The sequence below is a fragment of the Diplotaxodon limnothrissa genome, linkage group LG15, assembly GCF_057381915.1.
Source record: "Diplotaxodon limnothrissa isolate DT_005_m linkage group LG15, D_limnothrissa_male_GT1.1, whole genome shotgun sequence".
In the NCBI taxonomy this organism is placed as follows: domain Eukaryota; kingdom Metazoa; phylum Chordata; class Actinopteri; order Cichliformes; family Cichlidae; genus Diplotaxodon; species Diplotaxodon limnothrissa.
Genome location: NC_140610.1, coordinates 806,808 through 820,149, shown reverse-complemented (window position 1 = coordinate 820,149; position 13,342 = coordinate 806,808). Strand labels below are relative to the sequence as shown.

Below are 13,342 nucleotides of genomic sequence, written 5' to 3'. Positions count from 1 at the left end.
TGTCAGGAAGAGCATCTGTCATAAGAAACGGGCAAATCAAAGCGATGCACTGTAGTGAACAAGGCAGCTGGTAATGAACGTGCTTCCGTTTTCAGCCAATAACTCTAAAGTACTCGAGTCTTGTGTCTGAGTCAGAACAAGACTGAATGGCTGAGCTGTCCCCACCGACTGATGTTCGTGAGCACGTCTGCTTCAGGCGCTTACTGTGCGTAGACCAGGGGTAATTACGAGCTGCTGAACTTTATCCTGACACGTTGCTCCTTCAACCTGCGCAGCATCTGCTCTTCTGCAATCATGCAGCTTTTTTCATAGCAGCCAAACACTCCAGCGTCTCATTTGGCTGATTGGCCCTTGAGCTGTGGAGAGTAGCTAATCAGGGGAATGTTGGAAAGGAAACCCAGCAGGCCTCGCTGTGCTTGTTGTTGAGAATATTGCTTTAATTAGCATCTTCCTGCCACAGATGTTTACAACGGTCAACACAAAACAAAAGCTTGGAGTGACGCAAATAATAGCGGGCTGCCAAAGGGTAATTTGGTCGATGATCACGGCCCGTACGAATGTGTTTGGGGCTCTACATGAATTGTAGAGCTGTCATTGGGTTTGAATACTGCTGTACTTTGTACTTTCGATACTTGCACATCTCTGGACCTTAGAAGTGACTGATGTTATAAAACCAACAAAACTAATTTATTAAGTCTGCATGAAAGTTTCATTAACTATGACTCACTCTTTTTTTCTAAAGATTTCTTTCATATAAAGAAATGGAGTTTGTCCTGTTAGACAGCAGACATCCGTAGACCAGATCAGCGGTCCCCAAACCCCGGCCCAGTACTGCTCCGTGAGAGTCCAGGCTCGGCCGTGAAAGTTATGGTTTTCAGGGTTTTTATCGTTAACTCGGTTTCCCTGGGTGTTTCCCGTGTGTTATCAACAAATCTCCTTTTTGGTACCGGTACTGTTTTTTATTTTGATGTATTTATCTGCGACACTTTAAAGGCCGGTCTGTTTATGTCCGACAATATTTTCACAGACCGGCCTTTAAAGTGTCGCAGATAAATACAACAAAATAAAAACCAGTACCAGGCCGGGGTTTGGGGACCACTGGTCTAGATGATAAGTACTATTGGCTAAAATTGTGGTTGTCCGTGAGATTGATCAGCACTTCCAGCACCAACTACTGAAATGTTGAACTGCTGCGAGTAGAACGTTTGAGTCATCGTTTGTTAAATCAGGAAGTTTACGCTCTCCGGATGAAACGATCGTCTCAGAGGGAGCGCGGGAATTATTCGGTCTGTGTTACGGCTGTACGATCACACTCGGACCTGTTGGAGGTTTACTGAAGGTGCTGTAAATACACACGTTGTTGTTGCTGATGCTTAAATGCAGAGGTTTTAATGCTACATTTGGAACATTGATCTACCACACATCACATCAATACCTGAAAGATGACAACAGCAACAACAAAAGAAAAGTAAAATACACAAGTGTCAGTTTGCACTGCTGCACTGTGCAGCCACGTGGCTAAAAACCTGAAACTAAAAGGATTTATGTGCATCTGGCAGCCTGGCTCTAAACGCTCAGGGTGACGACTGGATGAAGAGTTCCAGGACACAACTTTGACTCGCAGCTTTCAGCAGTTAGTCGACGCACATTATGCTGTGTTAAATGAAGCACAATTCCAAGTAAACTGTGTGCTGCAAACCATAGGACATCACGTTTCTTTGATTCGGTTAAATACACACCTTCCAGCATTTTCCTGAAACGGACGATATGCAGTGAAGCCAGCCCACCGTCAGCAAAGGTGCCAAAGCTGGTGCGCATTTATTTCCAAAGAGGAGTGTGCGCTCACATGGCTGAACTGTGACTTTAGCCTCCTGGTGATTAGCTCCTCTCACTGATGCTGCACAGCAGCCAGCAACAACAACCTCAACTAAACGTTTACTCCTCAGCACCTCCTGGGCTTGCCGTGCTTCAGATGAACGGCTGTCGAGAACACGGACACGTGGAGATTGCGGTTAACACAGACGGGTGCTTGTTGTGCTTTGATTTCAATAACCAGTAAAGCAGAGGCAGCATTTGTTGTGCACCTGATGTGTTGTGTTGACCTGCAGGTTTATTTTCCCGAGCACGCGAGGGGTAGGATAGACCTGTTTGACCTACTTTCTGACGTCAGACCTGCGGACCACGTAGGTCGTCGTTCTGCTCTCAAAGCTCCTTGTGTCCTAAATCGAGCAGCTTCCTTTCTGCATGAACTCAGTCGTCATGATTAAAATCCTGTCTGCTAAGCACACGCATCTTTTAAAGATCAAGATGGGTTTTTGTTTTCTTCGTGCTTAATCAGTTGACGGATGACGAGTTTTGAATCCTGAGCAGGGATCAATGATGATGGGTGCAATTATAATTAAGGTGCAATTATACTGATTGTTTGACTAGTTTGTCATGATTACGAGTCTAATGAACCAATGTTTTTATTACACTGTCTGCATCTCGTGTCAACATCTCGAAACGCTGTTATCGAAATAAATATCTGATTCCTTTCGTCACGTGAACATACGAATCTGATTGCACATCTTTCATAATTATGAAGAATCATCTGCAGCTGCAGCAGACGGTCAGCTGGCCTAATGTTAGTACCAGAGAGGGCGTAGCAGGTCGGTGTTCAGCCTCATTGTTACCATCACAGGTTCAGTTTTCTCTCTGCTTGTTTCTGTCCTTCTGTCTCTCTGATGCTCCCACAGCAGCTAATCACCACATCATGCAGTGTGGCATGAACAGACTTCTGTTAATCTTCAGGTTTGAAGCGGACAGAGCTGATTGGCCCCTGATTGCATCTTGAAATCAGCTTGAAAAGCCTTCAGTGCTAATTTAGCAGCTTTGAGATGTTTTATCTGAAGTCACATTAACTTTGCTTTTTTAATTCCGACCCCGTCGCAGAGTCTGCCGCGCATCGTGGTGCAGTCGGCCAGCGTTGAAGAGGACATGAGCAAACAGCGGCAGGCGGTGAGTCCTCCAGCCCCGCCCGCATGGTGTTAACACATTGTGTAGATCTGTTCTTCCAAACATAGAAACTGATCGGAGTGGAGTGTATTCAGTAATGCCGTCTGTGTCAACCGAAACTCGCCCATCGTTCGTCATCGGCTGTAAATGCCGTGGTACAAAAACGTTGGATGAAGTTATAAAAAGCCTGCACGGCTTCTGGCAGCGCTGTTTGTCTTTTTAGATTCTTCACTTTAATATTTTTAGACGTTTGTGTTACTTTGAAAACACGACAAGTTCACCTGACCATCCTGTGCACGATAACAGGACTGTGATTATATGGAATACATTCATGTTTAATACCAGCAACATCTGCTGGTCATTGTTATTCAAACATTTCTGCTGCTCCAAGTATCCAACTGAACCTGGCTCCAAGTACAAAGACTGTAGAATGACAATGATGTAGCTTCCATGTTTAAAAACTGAGGGCAGGTTGGCCTTGTGATTGACAGGTAGGTTTTTCAGTCAGATCCTCAGAAATGGTGAAAAACATTCATCTTGAGGCTGGACTAACCAGGAGCTGGCACTAGGGTGGTTATGATCAGAAATTGGAAATGAATTTGTGGCAATTCCATTTTTGGAAACTGGCAAAAAGACGCTCTTTGGCTAAAACCACGTTTCTATGGTTTGCCCCCAGGTCCCCATTGATGAAACAGAAATCCCCAGATCTGTGCCTCTTCCACCTCCAATCATCCCAGAAACTGAAGACTCCACCACCAGTCCAGTGAGCGAGGCTTCCAGTGGATATATGTCAACAAGCATATCTACAGTAACGCTGTCAGAAGTCTACACGCTGAGCTGGGACTTGCCTTCGTCATATGGTAGCAGGGATGGCTTTGAAACTGTGCTCGATGAGCACGAGGAGGAAAATGTTGTGACACAGAAGTTCTCTCCTTTCTCTGACACCACACAATCGGACACTCTTATTTTAGACCAATCAGGGCCTCAGGAATTACTGAGTTTGAGACAGAAAGCAGATGCAGAGAGTATGGAGCAGGAGCCATCTGAACCAGATGTTATGCCGAGTCAACAAGAACCAAATCGGTTCCTATCAGACCAGTTAAAGGAGGCCGAAAAATCTGATCCAGCTGCAGAAGCAGAATTGCCAGACCAGACCGAACAAAAACAGGACCGTGGATCAGAGCAACGAGATCATTCAGAGGTGGCACAAAACAATGGGACCAAGCAGACAGAAGTGCGCCATGTAGACCACAGTGAACCAAAGACTCCTTCAAGAGAAGATCTCGAGGTGGCTGCCACAAACAAAGTAGAATGTGAACTGGTGTTTTCTAATGAGACACAACGATCTGCTCAAGAAGGAGCGAGGCGTTTGGAATCAACCGTCCTGCAACCCCAGCAGCGCACACAAGATCAGACGGCTTCAGACTTTATTCAAGATCCTTCTCCAAGCCTGATCCAAGCCTCAAGTCCTGATCCAGGACCGCCTGTAGACCTGGCTGCTCAAGCTTCATCCAAGCAACAGTCAACTTCTGATGTTCCAGAAACAAATGGTGCCTCCTTCCTACCCTCATCCTCAGCCACCAGTGAGGTTCAGCAGCCAGCAGCTTCTGTCAAACCTGCCAAAGGCCCCATTTCTTCTCCCAAATCAGGTCCCTCAGTAGCTAACCCCTTCAAGATCCAGAAAGTGAAGTCTTCAGACCTCAAGTCATTTCTGCAGATTCTGAGTGAGGAGGAGCATGATACCCCCACACTGGTGAACCAACCCTCAAGTTGTGGGACAGGACCCAACCTTTCAGTGCCGAAGGAAAGTCTGGAAATCATCTCTGACACAGAGGATGGAGATACAGCTGCTTCTGCTGTTCTTCCCGAGTGGTTGAAAGAGGGCGAGTTTGTGAGTGTGGGGGCTAATAAGAGTGGTACGGTGCGATATTTGGGACCCACAGATTTTGCAGAGGGGACTTGGGTTGGAGTGGAACTTGAAGTACCAGCAGGTAGGTTTAGATTAGACCCAACACCAAATCTGATCGTTCTCATTCTTCATGAACATGTATGCACTGCCAATTAAAGCCTCATTATTGCTTTTTTAAATTTTTACGATTCATGTATTTTCCTCTTTCTTTCAGGAAAGAACGATGGGTCAGTGGCTGGTAAGCACTACTTCCACTGCAACCCTGGTTACGGCGTGTTGGTAAGACCTGACAGAGTAACCCGTGGCGATCCCAAACGCCATCGCCAGCAGCAACAAAAACGCCGTAGTGCCCATCTGTCGGGGTCCAGCCCAAACCTGGCAGCCCTTACAGCTCTGGCCAAAGGCGAAGGTGGAACCGGATCAACCGGTCGCGGCAGGGGGGAGAACCGCAAGTCGTGGAACACTTAAATGGCTCATTGCTGGGCATCCCCAGCACATCACTGCCCATATGGGACAAAAGCTTAAGCCTACTGGCACAGTGGTGTCTGGCGTACTTTAGACCGATTTACTGGAGGTTTGACAGTAAGTTTGGATGAGTCACTCCACGCTCTCGTGTCTGGAGGATGATTTTTGGCTTTTCCTGTTACAGGACTCCATTCCTGTGTGACGTACTTGGCAGACATTGGATGTTTTATCTGAAAATGTGAATGCTTTTAGATAATTGTGTAAGGAAGCGAGGGTACACATGAAGTACGCTACAGACGGATTCACAGGAGGCACAGTTTCCTTTTTACTGTGCATACCAAAAATGCCCCCCCCCCAAAAAAAAAGGCTAGCCGATTTCTTTCTCGTGCAGTTCCAAAGATAAACAAATATGAGTGCAGACATCCAGATGTGTGTTTTGTAATGTATGACTATATGGTGTGCTATTAGTCTTGTGCCTTGAAATGCTTTGAATAAAGCCTTTGGAAAAATGCCTTGGACACGTCCCACCGCACTGTGTAGGAATAAAGATTCCTACACTATTCTGATGTGATTCTGCTGGTTAAAATCATTGCACTCGTCAAAAATGCTACTGCTGGAATTTTGCAACAGTTATAAATCTATATTTTCCTCTTCCTGTCAAGCAAATGCAGGAATCTGCATTAGTTTCACGTGAGGGTGTTTGAGAACGTTACTTGTGACTTTCCCTGTATGTGCTGCAGTCTGATGTTTGGTGAGGATTGTGTTGGTTTTAATGTTGTGTTAGTTTTTGTGCAGAAATGTGTTTTATACATTTGCATTTAAAATGATCAAGCTTGAATGTTTGTTTAAAGATCAACTTTTTATAAGTGATAATAAATCAATTTAATTTGTGTGTGTGTGTGTGTGTGTGTGAGTGTGTGAGTGTGTTAGTTACAGCTTTATTCTCTGGTACATTATGTACTCATTTTTTGAGATTAGAAAATCTTTTACGACGATGTCCTGGTAAAAGAGATTACATAATTTTTTTTTTTTTATCATTTTATTTTTTTTAAGCTAACTTTAGAGAAGGAAAAATAAAGTTTGAGCATCTTTCAGCACCATCTTTATCTATTTTTCAAGAGAACAAAAAGAGTGTCTCTGCAAAACCTTTGGTCTAGCTTAGCTCCTCCGTTTCATGCTATTCATACTTTTTCTTTCTTTAACCACCGGGTGATTTCTCCCAGACCACTCCACGACCTCATCCACCGGTCCTCTGTCCTCCTTCTGTCCACACAGACTGTAAGTCTGAGGTGAGAAGCGCTGATATTTGGAAAGCAGTGACCAGCTGTTCCTGCACAGATGTTGTAATCACATCTGTTTTCATTTGTGGACATGTCTCAGTGAAATTCATGGTTGCTGGTTTCCAAATGTCTTTTCCTTCCTTCCTGAACACTAACATGATGTCCTGGTACTTCCTCCTGGGATGTTAGAAACTACTTCAAAGGCGATCCCACATCCGCTGACGGAGCTCCGCTCAGATGTTCTCTTCAGCAGGTTCTGGGCCAAACCCTGCAGCGCAACAACACATCAGCTCCTAACGCTTGAATGACATTTGGTAACTTCTCTTAAATTCCGACTGAAGCAACGACATGGCAGGATACTGCTGACTGACAAAAAATCTGCTAGTAAACATCAGAGGGTTACCCTGGAAACAGGAGCCTGGGATGTTGTAGTATAGGCCTCTGCAATATGAAGCAGGACTTTTAGCTTCTCGGTAACTTCTAGAAACCTTCAGTTTGACCCTGGGTTTATTTTATACTAATTATATTTTTCTGTGAGCAAATATAAGCATTTATGTTTCTATGTGATTCTTTAATATGACAAGTACACTGGAGACAGAAATTTGCACCTAGACTGAGCCTTTGTTTGAGTGCTTTGAAACATCAGCGCTGTAGCATGAATGCACAGTGAAAAACCTCCAAAAGGACCTGTGCAAGAACTGGGAGAGTGCACAACATGTTCTGGTATCAGTGGAATTACAGAAAATAGTCCCAAAAATGATCACCTCCATCCTAAATAAGCTAACAAAACCACACCAGCCATTCTGATGTTTAAAGAAAAACAAAAACCTACCATTTCCTTTTCTTTTAAATGAATATATATACTTTGATTTCTAAATGAAAATGTGTTGGTTCTTGTATATAATACAATATGCAGTGTTTCTTACAAATAAATACTGTTAAATGAATAAATCCTCACTATCATTTTTTTAGGAAAACAATAATATGGTCATTGTTCTATGAATGTAAAAATGCTCATGAATATATAAACGTCTTCCAAGGTCGTTTTCAACAGTTATTTCTGATTGTTAGCCCCCCCATTAAAAAAATCCCAGAAACGCCCCTGGGCAGAGCTCAGTGGCAGCCTGCATTGTGGGATGTATGGGACCACGCTTGGTATCCGGTTGTTCAGTGATGACGCGACGAATCCTACTTCCGGGTCTAAAGTAGTCTGCGTTTAATCAGAATCAGAATACTTTATTGATCCCTGGGGGAAATTATTTGGCCTTTGTGTTGTTAACATGTTTAATGTTATGTATTTTCTTCTATTTAATCTCAAAAAGCTCCTAAAACAGTCAGTGATCACTGTTGACCTCCCTCGGCTTTTATTACCGCTAATCATTTATTTAAGCTCAGTTTTTAAAACCTTAGGATGTAACTACAGCCCAGCCCATGCTGCAGTATATGAATGACTAACCTCGTATTGTGGATGGATTATCTCAGTTGTTCTCCTGGCTGAAGTTTGGTCCTTTTACAGCATCCTGCCATGCGATTACATTTGTTCCTGACCACCGAGAACACTCACGTTAACTTTTATCGAGTGGAAAAAAGTTAGCTTGTTTATATTATGCTAACATAGCTGTGTCGCTAGCGGTCACGTAGCACATCATTATATACCAGCTAGCCCAACTTCAGTAACCCTACAAACGTCACTGCTGTTTAGTTTTCTGTCTTCATTTATGCTGGAAGTGATAACAGAGCTGTACGTTTTAATTTGTTTCCAAAACCCCGCAGTCAGGACATGCTATATTGTATTTAGATAGAAGCTAGCGAGCTAACTCCCTGCTAACTTCTAACTCCGTTAAATGTCATAAATTCCGTTTTCATGGATACCTGGATGTTAAACTCAATTGTTACACCTGGTAGAGCAGAACGCTGATCATTTTATTAAAGATGAAAGACTTTAGACAGTTTTTCAACTCTCAGTAATGCCATAGTGATCGTTTGATATATGGACCTGCAGCGGAGTTTAGGTCCAGACACGGCTAGTGACGTCAGACTGAACAACCGGATTTGGGGAAATCGACGGCGCATTTGAAGCACACTTCGAATTGGAACAGCCGTCGTCGCGTGGCGGTGACGTAATCGCACTTAAAATGCGTACTTCAAGCGTGCAGACCCTGAATTGGGGCACAGCCAACGTTTGCAGTCTGTTGTGTTGCGTTCAGGGGACGCCATGTTCAAAAGTAATAGCGTATTTGGCGCGAATGTGGGGAAAGGTTGTGTGAATTATGGGTTATTTTGGTATGTTGTTCTGCTTTAGCCGCGAGTGTTTTGTTTAAGTTGTATGTAAAGTCATTTTGAATTAGTTTGTATTTATTTTGCTTTTGAGAGAAACTTTTTGTAACTTTATTTTTGTTTGTGAACTCTGTTATTTTATGGAAAGAATGCATTTCTATTGTGTATATGTTGCAGAAATAAATGAGCTCCGGCCTGAGCAAGACGCTAACTAGGGTGTCCTCTCTATTAATCCACAGTTTGCTCATATCTGGCTACGCAGTGCTCTCTAGCCTGTGTGCCGCTTGCTGCCGGTCCAGATTCCCCTAGGTCTGGTGCCGGTAACAGAAGCATATAGAAATACTAATGTTTCTATACTTGTATAAATAAATTACAGTGATTGTAAAATAAAACGCACCCTGAAGTTACCCGGATAAGCTTAAAGTCTATCTTCATAGTGTAGAGGCCAATGAAACAGGATTTATGACTTACCCAGATAACTTCAGGGTTGATCCTGGGTTTTCTGTACCACAAAGGTGGTTTACTTCTTACAAGCGTCACGCTAACTTATGCTGTGAAGCCAACTCACGCCAGTGCAGATCAAGTTCCACATTAGACATCAATGTATGAAATCGCTGCCTGATGACCAATTTAAGTCTGCCGAAAATATCCTCACCATCCTGGAAGATCCCTTGAAGCTCTGCAAGGAGAAGTTAAGGGTCTAAAAAGTCATTGGCTGCATCCCAATAGTCTTTTTTCCTTAGGAAGGTTCCTAACTGAAAGAAATGGTAAATGGCCTGCATTTGTATAGCGCTTTGCTAGTCCATAGGACCCCAAAGCGCTTTACACTACATTCAGTCATTCACCCATCCACACACACACTGGCGATAGCAAGCTACATTGTAGCCACAGCTGCCCTGTGGCGCACTGACAGAGGCGAGGCTGCTGGACACAGGTGCCACCGGGCCCTCTGACCACCACCAGTAGGCAACACGGGGTTAGTATCTTGCCCAAGGATATTTGGCATGCAGCCAGGAGGTAGCCTGGGATCGAACCACCGACCTTCTGATTAGTGGCTGACCTGCTCTGCCACCTGAGCTACAGCCACCCCATGACCTGGAAGTGTCTCCATGGCGGTCGTAGTAAGAGCTATTCCAGGTCTGTTATACTAACTGATAAAAGGGTGATTAAGGTTCAGTGTAATCAGTTTGCATTAGTAATGTCCTTTGCTGTGTTGCAGTCATTAAGGTTATGATAAAAAAAACATTTTCCTGAGAACATAGCTGAGAACTACGGCCTCAGACTTGGAGGTTCACCAAACTCTTTTTTTAACTACCTCAGCAACCTTAGCGCCAGTGATGGCCGAGTCATCTCCCTCATCCCAAGACTCTGCTTACTCTATGAAAGGTGTGTCAGTGGGATTGAGGCATTGGTCAAAGTTTGCCTTCTTCTGTCCCAGTTGAGGTCCGCGATACTCCGTCCCTACACTGTAAGGTACAGTCAAAACTTTGCATCAGTCAGTTTGTCAGAGCTGGTTTGAGGCTTACCGAAAGTCATGTTCAATACTTGCACCAACAACTCTGAGCTGATGTTCAGCGAATAAGAACAAATGAGTCAAGACCCATTCCCTGACCCAGACGTGCACAGAGGTGACCGTCTTGTCCATCACAGCGAGCCACAATGGAGGAATGCTTTTATTGTTCACCATATGGACTTACATGGAAATACAATTTTAACCTCCTAGGACCTGGCGTCCACATATGGGGACATCACATTTTGGGTTGTCTAGACCACAATACTAAATTTTGCTCTTTCAAATGAGCCATATTGCTTAAAGGGGCTCAGCTGTTGTTTCTCATTTTGTTTTCGTACTCAGGAAAAATGCTGCAGTGTTCAGACACCAAATAAAGAGTTCTGCATATCATTATTCAATTGTGACTTTACAGTGTTCTATCAACAGTATAAAGCCCAAATAGTAAAGAGAAATCAAAATGCATGCCATGAAAGAGTTCAGGTCTTCAGAGGTTAAAATCCATAATTTCAAGTTTATTCACAACATTTGCATTAAATAAGGTTTTATTGTTTGGAATATATACTTAAGCTTGGACTCACCAAACCTTTATGTGACCTGTCATATATGAAAACAATCTAAATTTTCCTCAGGAGTCAGTGTGCCATATGATGCATTAGCAATAAATTTATTAATGCTCTATAATAACAGTTACACACTATATAGAACAACTTTATAAAGTTATATTTGTTCGCAGATGTTGGCAGCTATCAGCGAATACTTATCAGCTATTTTGAAACAAAAAAAGACTTTTTATCCATAACAGCAAATGAACTGTACAACAGAAAATACAAATGCTATTTATGGTCTCCTCACAACAATGATAAGAAAAATAAACTAAGCCATTATGGCATGTTTGTTAATACAGAGACATACATGCTAATGTGATCTCTGGTCTCCCACTCAGAGACACAGGTCTCCCAGTGTCCAGCATTCAGAGGCTACCTGAGGACTCATGTGAGAGAAAACCTGCTCACACAGACATGTAGAGCCAAACACTGTCAGTAAGGCCTCTGCAATGTTCTGAAGACAGTTAAACCTGTCAGGTAGTGATGTCCAGCAGGTGAACATGCAGTTCCATGAACACGCACAGCTGTGGATTCCAGCTGTGTTCGTAGTTCTGCAAACTTTGACCCCCACAGAGTCGAGCTTTTCAGTTCAGTCAGCTGCATTTCGATTAACTGGCTGAGTTAATACCAGTTAATGCGAGGCAAACCAGCTGCTCATTAAAGCTTTCTGGTTTGATCAGTCTCGAGTCTTCGGATGTATCCGTGTATTTCCGCGGTGCTGATGCTGCGCTGAGCGGACAGCTGCTGAAGCATTTGAAGTGTCTGAATGTGGAAATTTCAACATCGCTCGAAAAAACTGCCAGCTAGCAACGTCCCTCTGTTGTTTTTAGCCAATTACAAGTTGAATCTGGTAGTTGGGGTTGTTAGCTAAGATACCGTCATTACGAAACGGCACAACTAATGTGTGTATGCGAGTTAATTTGCGATGTGCACCGCTGGCCCGGCCATTTATTTTTTAATGCACCTTCTCAGATTAACTCACTGCGTGTCGTGCCCAGGGCTGGACTGGAGCAAAGAATCGGCCCGGGCATTTTGACGAGAGACCGGCCCCCCATAAAGCCTTTGAATGCAAACGCTGTTGTGACAGTGATGCACGCTGTCTTGTTGGTATATGTATGATTTCTATACATTTTACATCAGATGAAAACTTTGGTTGTAAGACTCAGATAATTATTAAAAGCTTGCTTTGATTCGTGTACTTTGTATCTGTGTATAGATCTGCATACATGCAGCCAGCAAGACCATAAACACACATTCTCATTGATATAGCTTTATTCTCTTGTACATTATATTTATGTATATATATATATCATACTAAAATAAACACAAGTTAAAAAAATGAACAAAGAAACTGTACAAAAAATGTATATATACTACATCTTAATTACAGAACAGTCTACTGTCCAAAAAAGGCACTAAATTCTGAAATGGGCAATACAGTAATTTTGAACATAACTAGATTTGAGATTGATACAACAGCATTCAGTCCTCTTTTTCTGAGCTATACTGGGATGAAGTGGATGGTGTTGCACTAGGGGACACACAAGGACACGTAGGCATGTTGACCCTGACAACCACAAGAGAGGACGCCCCTTCAAAGCAAGCACTTCCACTGAGTATGCATGACAGCGAGTGGGGAAGTGCCCGTGTCACGCTCGAGGTGGGTTCCAGTTTTCTTCTGGAAAAAAAAAGAAAAATAGCACAATCTACTTTGTGAGCACCTGAGGGTTCTTTCATCCACCCCATGAACTTTTCTGTCAAGCTTCAATGTTCATGCAAAAATACTAGCGGATTAAAACTTGTACTTGCTAACTGGGCCACGGCATCTCTCAAAGTCAAAGGCAGTTCATTTAAAAGTGTCTCATAGTGGGAATAATCTCTGAATGCATGCTAATTTCACCAGTTCTAATACGCAGCATGTTTTGTAGGGGAACATCACGCCAAACTCCCCCCCCAAACTCTTTAGAAGGAAAAAAAAAGTGATCATTTCAAGTAGTTTAAAGAGACACGCTCTCAGTTCAATGAATGCTTCAATCTGTCCGAGTCAAAAACGGGTGCACGGTTTACACGTGCGCTGGTTCAAATCAGAAACTGGAGATTTTACCAGGGAGTTTGGTGTGGTGCTATTTACCAAAGAGACTGGCACATACTGGGGCTTTAGTTTAGAATGAAGCAGCTCTACTTGAATTTCTCTTCTTTCCCCATCATATATTGGAAATTGGACTTTTTGTTAAAGGTTACATGTAAAGTTTAGTTAACATCAATACTTAGTTAAATACTAATTTTAGTTAATACTAAT

General features: G+C 43.1%; 1 protein-coding gene across 1 annotated transcript in view; it reads left to right on the top strand.

Annotated features, from left to right (window-relative positions):
• The window catches only part of LOC146616750 (kinesin-like protein KIF13B), a 31,364-nt gene extending 24,708 nt beyond the window's left edge, over positions 1-6,656 (top strand). The window contains exons 40-43 of the mRNA XM_085373341.1: positions 2,109-2,183; positions 2,932-2,997; positions 3,671-4,985; positions 5,118-6,656. Of these exons, the coding sequence (XP_085229467.1) occupies positions 2,109-2,183; positions 2,932-2,997; positions 3,671-4,985; positions 5,118-5,371 (1,710 nt within the window). The 3' untranslated portion in view covers positions 5,372-6,656. The remainder of the gene's footprint in view (positions 1-2,108; positions 2,184-2,931; positions 2,998-3,670; positions 4,986-5,117) is intronic.
• Positions 6,657-13,342: the final 6,686 nt, after the last annotated feature.